The 18,929-nt window shown below is 41.0% G+C and overlaps 2 protein-coding genes across 2 annotated transcripts in view; both read left to right on the top strand.

The window, feature by feature from the left end:
- The first annotated feature begins 990 nt into the window (after window positions 1-990).
- rpf2 (ribosome production factor 2 homolog) lies at window positions 991-10,892 on the top strand. The gene is made up of 10 exons (XM_035774670.2): window positions 991-1,153; window positions 7,864-7,996; window positions 8,100-8,137; window positions 8,371-8,410; window positions 8,633-8,714; window positions 8,826-8,902; window positions 9,342-9,441; window positions 9,676-9,778; window positions 10,015-10,159; window positions 10,330-10,892. The coding sequence occupies exons 1-10, from the start codon at window positions 1,131-1,133 to the stop codon at window positions 10,513-10,515; spliced, it is 927 nt and encodes a 308-aa protein (XP_035630563.1). The 5' UTR covers window positions 991-1,130; the 3' UTR covers window positions 10,516-10,892.
- Window positions 10,893-11,925: 1,033 nt separating this feature from the next.
- The window catches only part of slc16a10 (solute carrier family 16 member 10), a 61,409-nt gene continuing 54,405 nt past the window's right edge, over window positions 11,926-18,929 (top strand). The window contains exon 1 of the mRNA XM_035774287.2: window positions 11,926-12,527. Coding sequence (XP_035630180.2) covers window positions 12,176-12,527 — 352 coding nt within the window. The 5' untranslated portion in view covers window positions 11,926-12,175. The remainder of the gene's footprint in view (window positions 12,528-18,929) is intronic.

Raw genomic sequence — 18,929 nt, 5'->3', positions numbered from 1 at the left:
GCACACACTGTATAGCCTTTTCCATTGTGTTATTGTCTGTACGTTTGTTTATCCCATGTGCAACTGTGTGTCGCACTGCATTGCTTAATCTTGGCTAGGTCGCAGTTGTAAATGAGAATTTGTTCTCAACTGGCCTACCTGGTTTAATAAAAAAAATCCAGTTCACTATAATGGGGATCCTGATTTCTGGCCCTCGCTACATATTCTTCGCTAGACCCACTGGCTCCAGGTCATCTACAAGTCCATGCTAGGTAAAGCTCCGCCTTATCTCAGTTCACTGGTCACGATGGCGACACCCATCCGTAGCATGCGCTCCAGCAGGTGTATCTCACTGATCATCCCTAAAGCCAACACCTCATTTGGTCGCCTTTCGTTCCAGTTCTCTGCTGCCTGTGACTGGAACGAATTGCAAAAATCGCTGAAGTTGGAGACTTTTATCTCCCTCACCAACTTCAAACATCTGCTATCTGAGCAGTTAACCGATCGCTGCAGCTGTACATAGTCTATCGGCAAATAGCCCACCCATTTTTACCTACCTCATCCCCATACTGTTTTTATTTATTTACTTTTCTGCTCTTTTGCACACCAATATCTCTACCTGTACATGACCATCTGATCATTTATCACTCCAGTGTTAATCTGCAAAATTGTAATTATTCGCCTACCTCATGCCTTTTGCACACAATGTATATAGACTCCACTTTTTTTTTTCCTATTGTGTTATTGACTTAATTGTTTACTCCATGTGTAACTCTGTGTTGTCTGCTCACACTGCTATGCTTTATCTTGGCCAGGTCGCAGTTGCAAATGAGAACTTGTTCTCAACAAGCCTACCTGGTTAAATAAAGGTGAAATAAAAATTTTTAAAAAATCTGGAAACAATGCCTGCAATACTACGGTCGGCCTTCAATTGAATCCTCAATGCAAGGGGACAATCGTTCTACCCTGGCGTTGACGTGTCGACGCGTTTATAGCTCTCTATCGTCACCCAATGGCCACATGGTAGTACTGCACATGTATCCACTGTACAAGGACGACGGATGTGACGCAAAATTAACTGCGACATTTCCCGCTGCTGTAATATTCACGTGGAGTATTTTGAAGCAAGCACACGAGTTGAAGTCCTCAAAATGAAACAATACGGAGGAGTAATGTAAGTTGTGTTTTACCAACCAAAGTATGTCATGCTTAATGTGGTTTTTACCCTTAAACTATGACTTTAGAGTATTTATGTAGTTTAACGAAGTTACTTGCTAGGAAACTAACAATGTAGCATTGGCTATGTAGCTTGCCTAATACATCTAACGTTAGGTTTCCATCCAATTGGCGACGGATTTTCATGCGAATATACTGAAATCAGCATGAGACAAGGTTCGCATTTTACGGCCGTAGATAATTCCATTACATTGATTTGTGGATAAACTGCTATGCGTGATGATGCAGTGCACATAAAAATGCATCGCAATTGTAACTCCGCTGATGTGAGAACCCATGTTGCGTTAAATAGCTAGTGTGCCCACTCTGATATTGGCACGTGCACTCTAGCCAAAGGTTCGCATATACAGTGCGGACATGGCGATGTTATTTTTTTGTTCAACGGCAGCAAAGTATCTGGTCACTAGAATTAGACCCTCCAATATTTATTGGAAAGATGCTCATCAAGCTCGTCACCTTGCACTTTCACCACCTTGTTAAATACATAATGTATTTAATCTGTAGCCTTAAACAGCGTGCTTTCCCGAATAATCCTAGTGGAAGGACCACACAATGTCATATACATTTTTGTGCATAAAACGTTTCCACCGGAATTTCTCGAAACATTTATTTGACCAACACACCAATATCCCACATTGTCTGGCATATTTTTTTTTTTTTCGCGATTTGGGAAGTTTACCAACATTTTGTGTTTCCATCAAGTGTCTTTACTTTTGTTTATCCGACATGTACCTTACATGCTGACCAAACCGCTCGTCCGGCCTCTCCCATCTCCTCAATGGTGTTTTAGGAGCATATACCCACGTGGGTGATTGAAAGATGAATTTAGGTCCACTCTGGTCAGTTGTAGTAATGCTGTAAAGTTGCTTACCAACCTCCATAAAGTCCAAAGAAGAAAAAGAAGCCCGGAGGAGAGATGACAAGAAACAACTTTGGTTTACTTTTTTATCTGTGGATTAATTGTCGGAGTAGAGGACCTTGTGCATTTATAGGTCTTATAACAACCCAATGTTTATATCCCAGAACAAATTAGCTATCAACAGCAATCTAGCTAAATTGCCATACTTCCTAATGCTTTTCGACCTGTTCTTAAATGAAAATAATTGTTTTGGCATTTTTGATATTTCAATCTGTGTGTCTGGTGTGGGGGTACAAAATCAACATGCGTGTGTGCTGTTGCAAAACAAATGTGCACATGCATGTTATTCAATCATTGCACACACACTGCTCACACGTGTCTTCTGTAGCCAGGTGCTAAAATAGAACTTGGTTTTATTTGTGACGCAGGACTTGCATTGTGTCAAGCCTCTCCCATCTCCTCATTGGCTTTTAGGAGCATATACCCACATGGGTGATTGAAAGATGAACTGAGTTCCACACTCCAGTCCAGTTGGTAGTGTTAACGCCCATGTAGTTGGCTGCCAACCGCCATGTAAATTCAGAAGAATACGCCTGAAGGAGGAGGGATTACTAAAACAAACTTTTACCCCTTTATCTGTGGATTAGTTGTCGGAGTAGGACTTTGTAAGTTTCAGGTAAAATAACAACCCAATGTTTATATCCCAGTACAAATTAGCTAGCAACAGCAAGCTAGCTAGCTAAATTGCCATAAATGTTTCATGCTTTTCGACCTGTCCCCGAAACATTATAGTTGGTTCAGTGTTCGTTTTGATATTTCAACCTGCGTGTCCTGATTGCGTCTGGTGTGGGTGGACAAAATCAACATGCACACACATGCAAGCGTTGTGTTCAGCATGTTACAGGCGTGTAGGCCTACATGCTTTTTTGCATGTGGCCATTTAACCCATTCATAGATGCTAACTACCTTTAGCGACTCTTAACAACGAGATGCTGCCCCTTGCTGACGCAATCCATGAATAGAACCGACTTGGAACTAGTTTGTGTACCAGTCTTTTTAGCTAACATTCCACTCTTGTCATTGCCAAAGAGACTGGCCTTTCGGCAATAGTCCCAGTTGGTAATAGAATGTCGCGGCTCGGCCTGCCTGTGGGGTGAAACGACCTGTGGTTACCTTTCAAGCACAACTTTCCCCCCCCAGTACATATCTAAAGATTACTTTTCCAGCATTCGAGCATTCAAATGACTTTCCAACGAGCTGCAGTATTTGAATAATTATCCCGTCTATTTTCTGCAAAAGGCTACTTTGCAAACTGTTAGGGCCATTTATCATTGGTATGAGCTATGCTATAACCCCCTAAACATACAGGTTCCACACTGAAAATATGCAATAACATTGGTTTGATAAAGACAGTGTATTTTCATCAATCATTAAGCCTAGGTCTACTCGCCAAACAGATGTCGTGGTTGTAATTTATCACCACGCAGTGTTCTATTTTAGAAAATAAATTGAACGTCTTGTATATTGAAAATAAGAAATATTTTGCTTTGTAGGCTAACTTTTTCAACTGGCCAAATTGAGCCATGTTTCAAATGATAACTCGTTTGACTCTTTTGACAATAACTGTTCCAGGCACAAAATGGGACTATTTCTCTATGCCATTTGTATTGCAATGCGAAGAGCTGCTGGCAAACACAGGGAAGTGCTGTTTGAATGAATGGTTACGCGCCTACTGCTGCCTACCACTGCTCAGTCAGACTGCTCTATCAAGTAATATACTTAATTATAATAAACACAAAGAAATACGAGCCATAAGTCATTAATATGGTCAAATCCAGAAACGATCATTTAAAAAACAAATGGTTTATTCTTTCAATGAAATGCGGAACAGTTCCGTATTTTATCAAACAAGTGGCAACCCCAAGTCTAAATATTGCCGTTACATTTGTTATGACGTTGTATTAGTTAGTGACAACTGTTGCTAATCGAATCAAGCAATTAACTCATTAACCTGGGCCACCGTTGGGAAATTCGTTTTGAGTTTCTATTTCCCAAATTAACTCAGAATACTGGAATATCGATTTTTACAACAGATGCTAATTAACCCGTTTCCTCTACAATCTCATTCTGAACGTCGCATGCATAATCCGGGAATCTGCATGGACCCGGGTCCCACCAATGAGTTCGTACCACACCAATCGTAGTTGATTATTTATTCACTAGAATGATGATTAAAATACACAAAACACAGTCTAGGCTATTGATTGGAACTTAGTATAACGGGCCAACACACTATGGCTTGTGTTACCCAAAATGGGGATTTAAAAGAGAAAGTACACGAGAGAAATATACATTTTGTTGCATTTGTCAGCTATGCTTATTTTAAACCTAGCCTGTCCCCGAACTGCCGCTCTTATGGGTCAGAATATAATGATGTAATTACGCGTTGGGGGTCTCAGATGGTAAGCTCCGCGTGGGTCGTTTAGGCTTCTAAATGACGCATTTCTCCGGCGCACTTCTCTGGTTGTCCTCACGATGTCAGTGTCCTTTTGGCTTAGTGGTCTGATTCCTCGCTCTTGCTCTGAAGGGGGTCTTCCGAGGACAGACAGCTCAGAGCTCACAGCGTAGGAATGAAACAGTGTAGATACCACGATTCGATGGAGAGTGGAGGCAAGGTGGTCCGGCTTGAATTCACCTGCTTAAACACAGCTACTCATCCGTAGCATGGGTAGAAGAAAATTATTTCGTTGTCTTCACCTTGTGTTGCATTTTGGGTTCGTTGACTTTTTAAGACCTTTTTAAGACCTCGGCTGCAGCTCGGGTCACTTAGTCTGATATGTTCATTTTTACCTCACGTGTTTTATAGCCTCGGGTCAGAAGTGGGTGTGGCTGCCTTTAGGGCAATTCTCTGGGAGTACCAAGTTAAGCGGCAAGGTCTAGATTTTTACTCAAATCCAATTTTAGACAACTAACTTCACATTTCATCTTTACCAAAACATTGCTTGATTTGGACATTTTCCACACAACGTACAATGTATAAACATCAAGCATGTACGGGGAAAACTCTTAGTTGCAATGTTTTTGTAATAAAGTCATCTATTAACCTTTAATAACAAAACAAAAATTACATTAATTTTCATATTCCATCTATCGTCATGAACACCATTGTGGCTGACGGAAACCATTGTTCCAAAGTCCCTTTATTGCATGTTTAATGTTCTGAGGCTGGTTCTCCATAGTGAAAGAAAGGAATTTTGTGTGTGGCCTAAAAATTTACCATGGGCGTGAGGGGTCATAAAAACCCCACATCTTCATACCCCTAGATCTCTCCTCTTTTGTTGGGTGTGAGAGATAATCTGTAGTGTTGTGGTCTCCTGTAACCTGACCTGATCAGGACAGTCATGACACATTGCACAACCTTCAATGTTATGTCATAATTATGTAAACATCTGGCATACAGTGGGGCAAAAAAGTATTTAGTCAACCACCAATTGTGCAAGTTCTCCCACTTAAAAAGATGAGAGGCCTGTAATTGTCACCATGACAGACAAAATGAGAGAACAAAATCCAGAAAATCACATTGTAGGATCTTTTAATGAATTTATTTGCAAATTGTGGTGGAAAATTAGTATTTGGTCACCTACAAACAAGCAAGATTTCTGTCTCTCACAGACCTGTAACTTCTTCTTTAAGAGGCTCCTCTGTCCTCCACTCGTTACCTGTATTAATGGCACCTGTTTGAACTTGTTATCGGTATAAAAGACACCTGTCCACACCCTCAAACAGTCACACTCCAAACTCCACTATGGCCAAGACCAAAGAGCTGTCAAAGGACACCAGAAACAAAATTGTAGACCTGCACCAGGCTGGGAAGACTGAATCTGCTATAGGTAAGCAGCTTGGTTTGAAGAAATCAACTGTGGGAGCAATTATTAGGAAATGGAAGACATACAAGACCACTGATAATCTCCCTCGATCTGGAGCTCCACGCAAGATCTCACCCTGTGGGGTCAAAATGATCACAAGAGCGGTGAGAAAAATCCCAGAACCACACAGGAGGACCTAGTGAATTACCTGCAGAGAGGTGGGACCAAAGTAACAATGCCTACCATCAGTAACACACTACGCCGCCAGGGACTCAAATCCTGCAGTGCCAGACGTGTCCCCCTGCTTAAGCCAGTACATGTCCAGGCCCGTCTGAAGTTTGCAAGAGAGCATTTGGATGATCCAGAAGAAGATTGTGAGAATGTCATATGGTCAGATGAAACCAAAATATTACTTTTTGGTAAAAACTCAACTCGTCGTGTTTGGAGGGCAAAGAATGCTGAGTTGCATCCAAAGAACACCATACATACTGTGAAGCATGGGGGTGGAAACATCATGCTTTGGGGCTGTTTTTCTGCAAAGGGACCAGGACGACTGATCCGTGTAAAGGGAATAATGAATGGGGCCATGTATAGTGAGATTTTGAGTGATAACCTCCCATCAGCAAGGGCATTGAAGATGAAACGTGGCTGGGTCTTTCAGCATGACAATGATCCCAAACACACCGCCCAGGCAACGAAGGAGTGGCTTCGTAAGAAGCATTTCAAGGTCCTGGAGTGGCCTAGCCAGTCTCCAGATCTCAACCCCATAGAAAATCTTTGGAGGGAGTTGAAAGTCCGTGTTGCCCGTCAACAGCCCCAAAACATCACTGCTCTAGAGGAGATCTGCATGGAGGACTGGGGCCAAAATACCAGCAACAGTGTGTGAAAACCTTGTGAAGACTTAGAGAAAACGTTTGACCTCTGTCATTGCCAACAAAGGGTATATAACAAAGTATTGAGAAACTTTTGTTATTGACCAAATACTTATTTTCCACCATAATTTGCAATAAAATCATAAAAAATCCTACAATGTGATTTTCTGGATTTTGTCTTCTCATTTTGGTCTGTCATAGTTTAAGTGTACCTATGATGAAAATTACAGGCCTCTCATCTTTTTAAGTGGGAGAACATGCACAATTGGTGGCTGACTAAATACTTTTTTGCCCCACTGTATTCATTAGTCTTTGCTACTGTTTGACTACTGCCAGTACTCAAACAGTAAACAATGTTGACTGCCCATCCCTTAAACGTACCTGTGCAAATTCACTATCTGCGTCTCCTCGAACACCTGTGTAAACGGACACCACAAACGTGTTGGCACTGAAAAATACTGTTGGCTGCAACTGTGTTGAAACAATGTGTTTTGATGTGATATGAAAGTACTGAACGACAGTTGAGAATCGAGTCACATTCAGATGGATTATTTGGCTGTTATGGCTGGCTGGCAGAGCCAATTCCACACTAAACAGAACTTGTAAGGTACTTGGACTATCAGGAGTAATGTTAAGCACATTTAGTCCATTGTTGGGCTAGTTGCCAGGTTATATAAATCAGTGTTTTGAAAAGTCAGTTTAATAATACTTTCCTGTGGATATTGTCTCAAATTTAAAACCTACATAAGGACCAACCGCACAGACAAGCGGTAGAGCAAGCTCAAATGTACTTTTGTTCAACACTGGCTTGAAAGAACTTTACACGTTTTTCAGTGCTTTGTTTGACTGTATACCAATAATTGGTATCGCGGTCTTAGTTATTGGGCAAGTAGTTGGCTAATGTTAACGATCTAGCTAGACTTCCAAACAGTGTTGATTGAGTGCATTTCGCTAGATGGAAGAGCGATGCCTGATCATCTGTGCTGTGTTACTCATGTCCCTGTCTACCATAGCTGAAGTGTCTTTTGTTGTTGAATGAATGTCTCCTCAGAAAACCTAAGACGAAGAGGGCTAAGCGCTTCCTTGACAACAGAGCTCCCAAGCTTACAGAGAACGTCAAGAATGCCATGATCATGAAAGGAGGCAACACCAGTATGACTGTCACTCAGGCATTAAAAGACATTGTATGTTTTCTGACTGTCGCCTCCCCCCATATAGAATCATGAAGACTGTCAAGGTTTGAGAGTGCCAGCTAGATAACTCTCAATGTGTTTTTTTCTTCTCCAGTATGCCCTGAAGAAACCAAGTGCTGTACTGTACAAAAAGTAAGTGATGGATTCTAACTCAAGTTAGTCTTCAAACAAAACCAGTGTACTGGTTGTACTGAAAGTATTGTATTTAGTGTTCATCATGTTTATTTTTTCCCTGTCATTGATACGTGGATATTTAATACTTGGGTATGAAGGACTGAGTTTACTGAAATAATAAATAAATACTAGTCTGTCAATTGCTGGTACTTGAGATGTGTGTTTTATCCAAATGTTGTTTTTCCTTCCAGGAAAAATATAACTAGGCCATTTGAGGATTCTACATCATTGGTCAGTTAACTAAATATGTTGCATGAATTCATTTCCGCTTGATATCAGATTTGTTTAACTAGGACATTGTGAACATTCACCTGCTAGTAGTCAAAGCAGTATTTTACACTGTAGACATACTAGCATCATTTTCAAATGCAGTGTATTCACAGCACTTAAAATCAGCACTCTCTGCAGAGTGTAAGACTTTCCAATCATCTGTATTTTGTCTCTTCTCTTCAGGAATTCTTCTCGAAGAAAACCGATAGCTCTCTGTTTTTGTTTGGCTCACACAACAAGAAAAGGCCAAACAATCTCATATTTGGTAAGCATTTTTGTATTTTGTCAGTGGGAGATGGAGACCTTGCTCTACAGGAGGTGTCTGGTACGTTTCACAGCAGATAAGGGTTTGACCTTTTTATTTAATTTTTTTCAGGTCGTCTGTTTGATTTCCATGTGCTGGATATGATTGAGCTTGGCATTGAGAAGTATAACTCCCTAAGTGACATCAAGGTGATGTTTGCTTTTATTTTAAGACATTTTCTATGTACGTTATAGTTGCGTTGTTCAACATTAGTACAGTGGTGTCATGCACCTTCTCAATCTGCCAGAGTCTTAGTTAATTAACACTGAGTGTTTCATCGCCTTGTCTTTGTCCACAGTCTGCTACAATCGGCCAAATGAATACACCTCTTGCACAGTCTCTCCCGGTGGCCTGAATCTAGAACTGAACTTTGCTCTAAACACTATTCTAGGCGCATTGTCTTCCCGTTCTTTAAAAATACTTAATTTGGAAAATTGTAGTTTTACTGACAAGACACTAATGGCTGGTACAGGCACACTTAGATTGTAAACAAAGTAAGCTGTTAGTGTTCATCGTGTCTTTTTTTTATATGATGAATTTATTGGACTTTTCCTCCTGTAACTTTGTTTGGTTTCCAATGCATTGCAGAGCAGCAAATGTCCTGAGGGGACTAAACCAATGCTGGTGTTTGCAGGGGATGCTTTTGACCATGAGAATGAACACAAACGCCTAAAGAGCCTTCTTACAGGTACAATTTAGTCTAAAGCTAAACTTTTGAATTTAGTGTTAAGTTGTTGTGGGGTTAATTTCAGTCCTACAGTTAAGATTTCCCCTTTAGTTGAAACACATTTACTTTAACTAGAAAATATTTAGATAATAAACGCTTCCCAAATCCTCCATTATTTTGGTCTTATAATAACATTGCATTTCATGTCAATGACACTATTGACCATTTTCTACTCTAACTTGTTTTATTATTCAGACTTCTTCAGAGGTCCTGTTGTGCCTTCAGTGCGCCTGGCTGGTCTGGAGCATGTCCTGCACTTCACTGCTCTGGAGGGGAAAATCTACATGCGCAGCTACAGGTATGTCTGCCTTCTAGCAGCTGGACCATCTACCAGTGTCTCCTATTATTCCCGATAGATTATAACATAGGGGCTGTGTCCCAAATGGCACCCTATTCCCCATGTAGTGTAATACTTTCACCAGAGCCCTATGGGCCCTTTTTAAAAGTGACCACGTTCTGTGAAGTTAGTGTCTACCGTCCATCTCACCCCCCCCCCTGAAATGATCACTAGTCAAAGCTCTTTGTTTTCTCCAGATCTCTGTTGAAGAAGTCTGGATGTCGGACCCCAAGGATTGAGCTGGAGGAGATTGGGCCCTCTTTTGACTTTATCTTGCGGAGAACCCACCTGGCATCAGACGACCTGTACAAGACAGCTCACAAACAGCCCAAGGCTCTGAAGGTAGGGAAAATGTCTAGTTGCATTCAACATCTTTTTCACGCTCTTTCAACAGCCGCTATGTAAAATGGCGCAAGAGATTGCTTCTTTTTAAACGTCTTGTCTTAATTGAACTGAAACTTCAAGGCAATCGAAGTCCTCATGTTGCTCTTTGTCATTTCTATTCTTTACAGCCCAAGAAGAAGAAGAACATATCCCACGATACTTTTGGTACCAAGTTTGGCAGGTTGCACATGCAGAAGCAGGATCTGGCCAAGCTCCAGACGCGTAAGATGAAGGGTTTGAGGAAGAGGAGGGGCCCGGCAGCCGCTGCTGTTGTGGCGGGAGAGACGTCCCTGAAAACTACTGAAGTAGAGTGAAGTCTTCCCAGGCTTTAATGGACATTTCACAAGCTCACGTCATCAAGTTAACTGTGGATGTTGACTTATTTCTTCAGAATTGTCATCAATGATGAAAAGAATGACCCCCACATGTTTACCTTCTGCAGGTATGTTTGTCAATGTTTCAAGACAACAATGTGGTGGTGTGCTAATCTATCTCTTTTTTTTAATGCCTTGCAAATTGTCTTCATTCTGTTGCTGATGTTGCTTAGGTTTTGTGTGAATGGCAGGCAGTCTGTGGGTGCATTAGAAAACATTGAATTAGCAATCATTCATATAAAATACTTTTTTATTTTCTGTATTTTAAACTGCGTGTACATCGAGGAACAGTATTCAATGAAAACATTTGTTCTGTACATCTTGTCTCGTGCTGTTCTTTTCATAGATGGACTATTTAGCTCTGGTACATTCAAAAACGTTAACATTTTTTTGTGAGTAAATTTGACTTTTCACTGCCACCACAAACCTTCAGGTATAAAGATTTGCCTCCTTATGAACAAATCACAGCTGTGATTTGACATTAGACAACTTGGTATATTTCAGTCAGCTTCCAGGTATGAAACATTTGCCGGCAGATGTGGATTTGAAATCCGAAGTAAATGGTGTTAACCATCCCCAGAAACATCCAGAAATGTAACTTTGTACACGAGGTCACTGTTTGACTATTGAGCTGCTAAAGTCATAGTTCATATTATTTTATTGAACCTTTATTTAACTATGCAAGTCAGTTAAGAACAAATTGTTATTTACAATTACTACCTATCCAGTGCCAAACCCTAACCCAGATGAGGCTGGGACAATTGTGCACCGACCTATGGGACTCCTAATCACGGCCGGTTGTGATACAGCCTGGAATCGACCCACTGAGATGCAGTGCCTGAGACCACTGTGCCACCTTGGCTATGGCGTTATATTGAAATCAATTGCAAAAATAGTACAATTGTCTTGTTTAAAGGTGTTAGTTTTATTTTTATCATGTATAGGCCTACTGATCATGGGGATAATTCAGAAAACTTTGGGTAATAGGCTACTTATGAAAACAGGTAATTGCCCCCTCCCTAACCCCCATTGTATGTAAAATTAATCCGGATTGATTACATTTTTGGGATTATGGAACAAATTATAGTTCTGAGACTCCTAAATTAAATTTTTCCTTGCAAGCAGAAGTAATCTCTATAACCAGGTGAAATAAATGTGTTCTGGATCTTGTCTTTAAAGTATTTTTTCATTTTTCAATCGCAACAGTGATTATTCAATGCTCAGGCGTCATACTTTAAAAATACAGCAATGCGTCCAATCAGCGACAGATACCGGCATAATGTATGCACAACCCGCCCCCCGTATATCTATTTATACAATATTGCAACACTGGTGTTTTACACTTCAGACAGTGCGAGCTGGTGGTAGACATTTTCAATACTGCTTCTGCTTCTGAATGGATGCATCTTCCAGGTAACAATTCGCTGAAAGGAGATGCGAAGTATTCATATTTGTAGATAGACGCGATTTGGGACATACCGTTATCTGATTCTCTTCAGTTGAGTTTGGCTGCAGCTTGCGGGCACACCATTTAGACTAGTTACCGGTATATTGCTGTCATATTTGACAGTGTTAAAAATCTGCACAGTCGCTCCAAGAAATGACAGCAGGTTCCAACATGACAGACGTTGAATCTGAATTAAGTAAAGAAACGGTTGCTGCGGAGCCTGCAGAGGAGACACCAATGAAAGCAGAGGAAAGGCGCTCGGACGATGCTGAGGAAAAGAACGAGAACGGGGATAGTAAAGGAACCATCCAAGAGCAGCTTCCCGTGGCCGTGGAGGAGCCCGAGTTCGTGCATCCAGAAGGAGGATGGGGTTGGGTGGTTATGCTGGCTGCAATGTGGTGCAATGGAGCGGTGTTCGGGATCCAGAACGCGTTTGGCATCCTGTTCATGTCCCTCCTGAAAGAATTCGGCTCACCAAAAGATGACGACCTCAGGTTTAAAACAGGTGAGTTCACAAAATGGGTAGCGGGCACACGAGCACAGCAAGCTAGGTAGCCAAATACCGTAGTAGGTGTAGTGCATACATAATCAAATATGTGTACTCCTTTTTGGCTGCACTTCATAAAGTGAAATTCATTCTTGCAATATCTGGTATGGCTAAGCCACGTAAATACATTCTGATTAGGCAACGGCATAAAAACCACACTAATGCAAAATACAGTTGCCTCACGTTCAACTCAAGATTGTTTTCTGTCAGTCAGCGAGTCGAGCGTGCGATGCACATGGCTAAGTCATTCGTTGAACGTTAGCTCCATACGGTTCGTTTAGGCCGGCATTTCAATAACAGTACGTCAGTCGCAAACAGCCAGCTAGCGTGCCGAATCATTTTACATAAACCTGTGGATACTAGCTACATGTCTCGATTAGAAGCGGGCCTCGTTCAACTGTAGCTTTTTATTTTGGGAAGTTGTGTAAATCATATCCAGCTCCCCGGTGCCCCCCCCCCCCCACGTATAGGTGGCTACAGGTGTGCAGGGTTGCATGACAATCATATCTGTTCTACTCTTTTTTTGTTTTTTTTGTTTGTTACTTTACACCCCTCTCAACCGGCCCCTGACAGTAAAAGTGATTCATTGTGTGTTGGAAATCATTGTCCACCCTCACTGACATAATATAACATCATTGACATTTATCCATCTGCTTATGTTAGCAAAAGTGTGTCTGGCTATCTGCATACTTCCCTTCATATGGCCATGTAGCCTATGTACAGACTACTAGGAACAGGGCAAGGGGCATATTTCCGCTCCCACTGACTCTCTCCAGTCTCAATGTGCATTCTTTGGCAGCTGCTCTTGCAGGACCCCAGAATACCTTAGCATTTCAAGGTTAATGTTTCAGAAAAGAAGTCCATGAAAGATTGTGTGCTCATTTGGCTGTTAGTTACAGCTGTAATCCTTAATGGTGACACGGCCACGTCCATTTGGGATATTACAACAAAGTAATTACTGCATACAACGAATACAGACCCCCCCCCCCCTAACAACGCGTTAGTACCGCAGAATATGTGTTGCAATCGTTTTTACTACACTGCTAAATCTCCGTTTTTACTCTCCTCACTTCTGTTTAGTCAACGAAACAAAAGCAAGTGCGCATTGGGGTCGACCGGTGGTGTTTCACCTTTCGGGATCTCAGCTTTAATGGATATAAATTACACTGTCATTTCATCCTGTTTTTCCACGCTTTGATTAGGTTAACGTGTTAAGACTCATTGTGTAGACTGACCTTTTCAAAGGGAAGGTCATGCATCAAATGTAGGCTCAAAGCTGGGAAGATGCACTGTCCTTGGCAGTGTTAATCATCATAGATTTGATAAGGCAATCAGTAATCACCCTTTTCCTCAGATTGACATTGTTCTGATTTTATTAAGAAGATTTGTTATTAATCCAGATCTAGATGAATCACATCCTGTTAACTGATAGCTACTAATCAAAGCGTTCACTTAATCAAAGCATTGTCACATTGTAATTATAATTCAAACTAATCACTCATTGGTCATGTATTTCCTTGTTATATTGTTTTTCTTCAGTACCATACTTAGGCCTACTGAACTCAGATTGTTCCCCTGCCCCAAAGTGTAAACACAGTCCCCCCTTCCTCAGTCTGAAATGAGTAGCAGGGATTGCGTCAGCGTGCTTCAAGTACAGCTGTCGCCCGCCTTCCACTTTCCCTCGTAGTCCCTCTCCAGTTGTCAGAGAGGTTTCACCTAGGGAGAGCCTGAGAGGAACATAATCCAGCTATGCACACTGCCAGTAGATACAGGTCTCAGACAGTGGGGTTGCTTCTGGAACCTTTTGGCAACACATACAGTGCCTTCGGAAAGTATTCAGACCCCTAGACCTTTTCCACATTTTGTTATGTTAGAGCCTTCTCCTAAAATGGATAAAACCATTTATAATCGTCAGCAATCTACACACACAACCCCATAATGACAGTGAAAACAGGTTTTTGGAATTGTTTTCAAATGAATTCAAATAAAAAAAGTCTTTACATAAGACTCTTTGCTATGAGACTTGAAATTGAGCTTAGGTGCATCCTGTTTCCATTGATCATCCTTGAGATGTTTCTACAACTTGATTGGAGTCCACCTGTCATAAATTCAATTAATTGGACATGATTTGGAAGGGCACACGCATACCTGTTTAAGGTTAACAGGGCATGTCAGAGCAAAAACCAAGCCATGAGGTTGATGGAATTTTCCATAGCGCTCTGAGACAGGATTGTGTCAAGGCACAGATCTGGGGAAGGGTATCAAAAATATCTGCAGCATTGAAGGTCCCCAAGAACGCAGTGGCCTCCATCATTCTTACATGGAAGCAGTTTGGAACCACAAACTCTTCCTACAGCTGACCGATTGGCCAAACTGAGCAATTGGGGAGAAGGGCCTTGGTCAGGGAGGTGACCAAGAACCCGATGGTCACTCTGACAGAGCTATAAAGTTAATCTGTGGAGATTGGGAGAACCTTCCAGAAGGACAACCATCTCTGCAGCACTCCACCAATAAGACCTTTATGGTAGACTGGCCAGACGGAAGCCACTCCTCAGTTAAAGGCACATGACAGCCCGCTTGGAATTTGCCAAAAGTCACCTAAAGACTGACCATGAGAAACAAGATTCTGTGGTCTGATGAAACCAAGATTGAAGTCTGTGGCCTAAATGCCATGCATCACGTCTGGAGAAACCTGGCACCATCCCTATGGTGAAGCATGGTGGTGGCAGCATCATGCTGTGGGAATGTTTTCAGCGGCAGGGACTGGGAGACTAGTCAGGATCAAGGCAAAGATGACATGAACAAAATGCAGAGAGATCCTTGATGAAAACCTGCTCCAGAGCTCTCAGGATGTCAGACTGGGGTAAAGGTTCACCTTCAAAAAGGACAAAAAGACCCTAAGCACACAGCCAAGAAAATACAGGAATGGCTTCGGGACAAGTCTCTGAATGGCCCAGCCAGAGCCTGGACTTGAACCCGATTGAACATCTCTGGAGAGACCTGAACATAGCTGTGCAGCAATGCTCCCTGACCAACCTGACAGCGCTTGAGTGGATCTGCAGGGAAGGGGAGAAACTCCTCAAATATAGGTGTGCCAAGCTTGTAGCATCATACCCAAGACTACTTGATACTGTAATCGCTGCCAAAGGTGCTTCAACAAAGTACTAAGAGTCTGAATACTTATGTAAATGTCATATTTCAGTTTTATTTTTTATAAATTAGAAAATGCTTTAACATGTTTTTGCTTTGTCATTATGGGGTATTGTGTGTCGATTTAATCCATTTTCGAATAAGGCGTAACAATGTGAAAAAGTCAAGGGGTCTGAATAGTTTCAAAAGGCACTGTATAATGTATATTTTGCCGGACTCTGGGTATGCCTTTTTTTAAAGTAGACTTTTTAAATTGAACCTAGACAACACCCATTTAGGCCTATCTATAAACTTGATACACCAACATGAGCCCCTTGACCCCTTCCTATCCATTAAGATCGTAAAGGTGTTGGCTCTCCAGTCACCAGTTGGACAATTTCCTGTTAGGTGCGGTTTATCTCAACAGTTGGACTAATGACCTCGGTCAACATTCATTTACGTCCTTTCTCTCCCCAACACGGGGGTTCAAGGGGGGGAAGATTATTGTGTTGCACAAATGCTACCTAAATGCTACCTGCCTCTGTCAGGAAGTCTCCTAAGTAGAAGTGCAAAGGAAGGCCGTTGGTGGGAGGTCCATTGCGTTCACATGACCTGATGCATTGATACTAAGACTGATTGTGCGTCAATTTAAACTAATCATCCTAATTGAACTTTGTCCCTTCCGTCTATGGAATTTCTTTCACAGAGTGAGGTGTTTTTACACTAACTCAAAATGTATCAACTCCTACAAAAAAATCCATGAACTTTTTACTGCAGTGGGATAAATTAGGTTCACTGAGTGTTTCTTGGTAGTCTTAAACAAATCTACTTTGAAACAAAAGTATACACCTCCCACACATGGTTATGGGCCTGTACCATGTCAGATATAGAGTTGAAATGTATTACATTTTGAGTTTTCATCCCAATATTACACTTAGTATACATCACACAAGACTCAAATATAACAACGCTGTTTCACATAGAAACACTGGGTTTTTGGCAGCAAAAAATAAAACGTTTATTAGTTATGAAAAATATTAATATAATTCCACTAGGTCATTTGACTGAAGGAAAGGGGTGTTTATAATTAACATTTCCTGTTGCAGGATTATCTTCCTGCTGTGAGAAACTGGTCACTTTAAGATAGTACACCTGTATAATCAACCATGTAGTTGCACTTTTAAGCCTATACACTATTACCAATTTTCATTTGCTGTTATTCAATCAGGGATTCTTGAAAGATGGGACAATCAACTTTTTTTAAAACATATTTTTCTTAATAACATTTGAAATATATATTTGGATCGATTGTTTCATTATAACGTCGGATTATTAAAATATGTAATACTAATCTCACCTTTGTTGTTTTAAACAACATTTATAAAGCAAAGGTGACGTCAATAGTCTAAGCATATGTTGCAGAACAGTGATTCAAATATTGAAAAAAAAGAGGTTTTAGTGGGATTAGCCATCATCGGTGACTGAGTTGACAACAGATATTCAAAACCATTGAATTAGGAATTCTCATTGCTCAAAACTGACATGTTTTACCTCAAATGCAAGTTAAATAAAAAAATGGTAAAATATGGAAAATTATTAATTTGAAAGTCTACAATTTAAAAACAACCAACAACCATTCTATCAGATCTTTCAGCACTCTGACAGTTGAAATAATATGTTTAAAAAAAAATCTGAGCTAATGTTTTAGAGTTGCCTAATTGCATATTTATCTTAATTATTCAAGTGGCCTACATAGTAATGGTTTTTCCTCAGTTGCTTTGACTCTCTTAACTCATGCAACTAAAGAAAACTTATTTGTGTGGTTTGTTTGGGTGCATCTATCAGTTACGCATAGGCTATGTCAGTTTATACACACAAAGGTTTGGATTGGAACTGAGGATGTGTGAATGCTGTGAATGTTTCAAATTTTGGCTTAGAGTACAGGTACCACCGCTCCTACCAGGGAATAGCATAATGTGTGTGAAAGCATATTTGGTAGTTTTTGTTAGTTGCAACCAAGTTACATGCGTCCCAGGGCCTGTTTTAATTTCGGTTGGACCGGTTGGAATGTATCATGACATGGTTTGATGTTGACATTTGTGTTGTTCATCCTGAAAGTACTAAAGTGGATAGAGAATTCCAAACATGTTTATTCTCTGATAGCCTATTCAGTAGCAATGCACAACTAGTCTAGCAATGCTGATGTCAAATAACTGGTGTATAGACTTAGGTCTAGATAGCACTAGATTTGTACTTTTACCTTTTCTATTTATGGTGCACCTCCATAAAAGAGCTTGAACTGCCATGTCAGGGGAATTTATCTAAAGAGTAACTTCTTGCATAAATATATTTACACCCAGAGAAAAGAGCAAGGCATTCAACCTCAGGTTGAGGTTGAAGTTGAATCCTAACTATTGTCCAGGTTTGCTTTTAAAAAAACTACTTTTCATCAAGGTGTTGTCTGGGTGTTGGGACTTTGAAAACAATGCCAGCCCCTCTTGGTCATTTGCCATAAGTCTTAAAGGAGAACTTAACTTTTTAACAACCACATCTGTGTAAATGGCATGTTCTAGTGTCCAGACATGTTCTAGAAGTGTCGCCCCCCCCCGAACCTTATCCGTTACGTTCCATTTTATGTGACTCAAGCCATTTCCCCTAATTAGCTGTACAGGCCAGGTGTGTCGGTATACTATAAGGACACCCCTGGCCTGCACAGCTCTGCATAGGAAAATAAAATATAATGTTGCCGCTTAGATTTCTTTAAAAAAAACACAGAAACTAAACTACTCCTTCAAGAATGTCAGCCTGACTGCTTGCCAGGTTAGTTGGTCATCAGTGTGGGTCATTGCCACTTACAGTTTAACTGACGTCATGGCATTTAGACATTTCCCCAGAGCTGTGACATCTAAATGAAAATCTAGAGTCCCCTTTTTAATCCAATTAGTATGGTCCATGGTTACCCCTGCAAATGGAGGGCATTGGTACAAGCCCTTTGCTTTGGCCCTAGGTTTAGACCTCCTGGTGAAAACCGAATGAACGCCACTTGATCCCCATTCAACTAGCCAACTGAAAAGGATAAACAAATGATTACTAGCTAATCTAGTGGTATTAGTTGTGAGAGGATAGCGAGAGAGGAGTGATCACAGATCAGGTGGTGTCTGTAAACTCATGGCGTGTGTGTTTGAAGTACGCGCCCCTTGACAGTAAATTATCCTAACACCATACTGGCGC

The sequence above is a fragment of the Oncorhynchus keta genome, chromosome 8 (genome assembly GCF_023373465.1).
Source record: "Oncorhynchus keta strain PuntledgeMale-10-30-2019 chromosome 8, Oket_V2, whole genome shotgun sequence".
Lineage (NCBI taxonomy): Eukaryota > Metazoa > Chordata > Actinopteri > Salmoniformes > Salmonidae > Oncorhynchus > Oncorhynchus keta.
This window is presented reverse-complemented; position numbering and strand designations above follow the sequence as displayed.

Excerpts from the sequence above, each read along its gene's own strand:
- rpf2 (XM_035774670.2), top strand. The coding sequence starts at position 1,131 with ATGAAACAATACGGAGGAGTAAT. Across the intron at positions 7,997-8,099 it reads CTCAGGCATTAAAAGACATT|TATGCCCTGAAGAAACCAAG; the intron begins GTATGTTTTCTG and ends TTTCTTCTCCAG. Across the intron at positions 8,715-8,825 it reads GCCAAACAATCTCATATTTG|GTCGTCTGTTTGATTTCCAT; the intron begins GTAAGCATTTTT and ends AATTTTTTTCAG.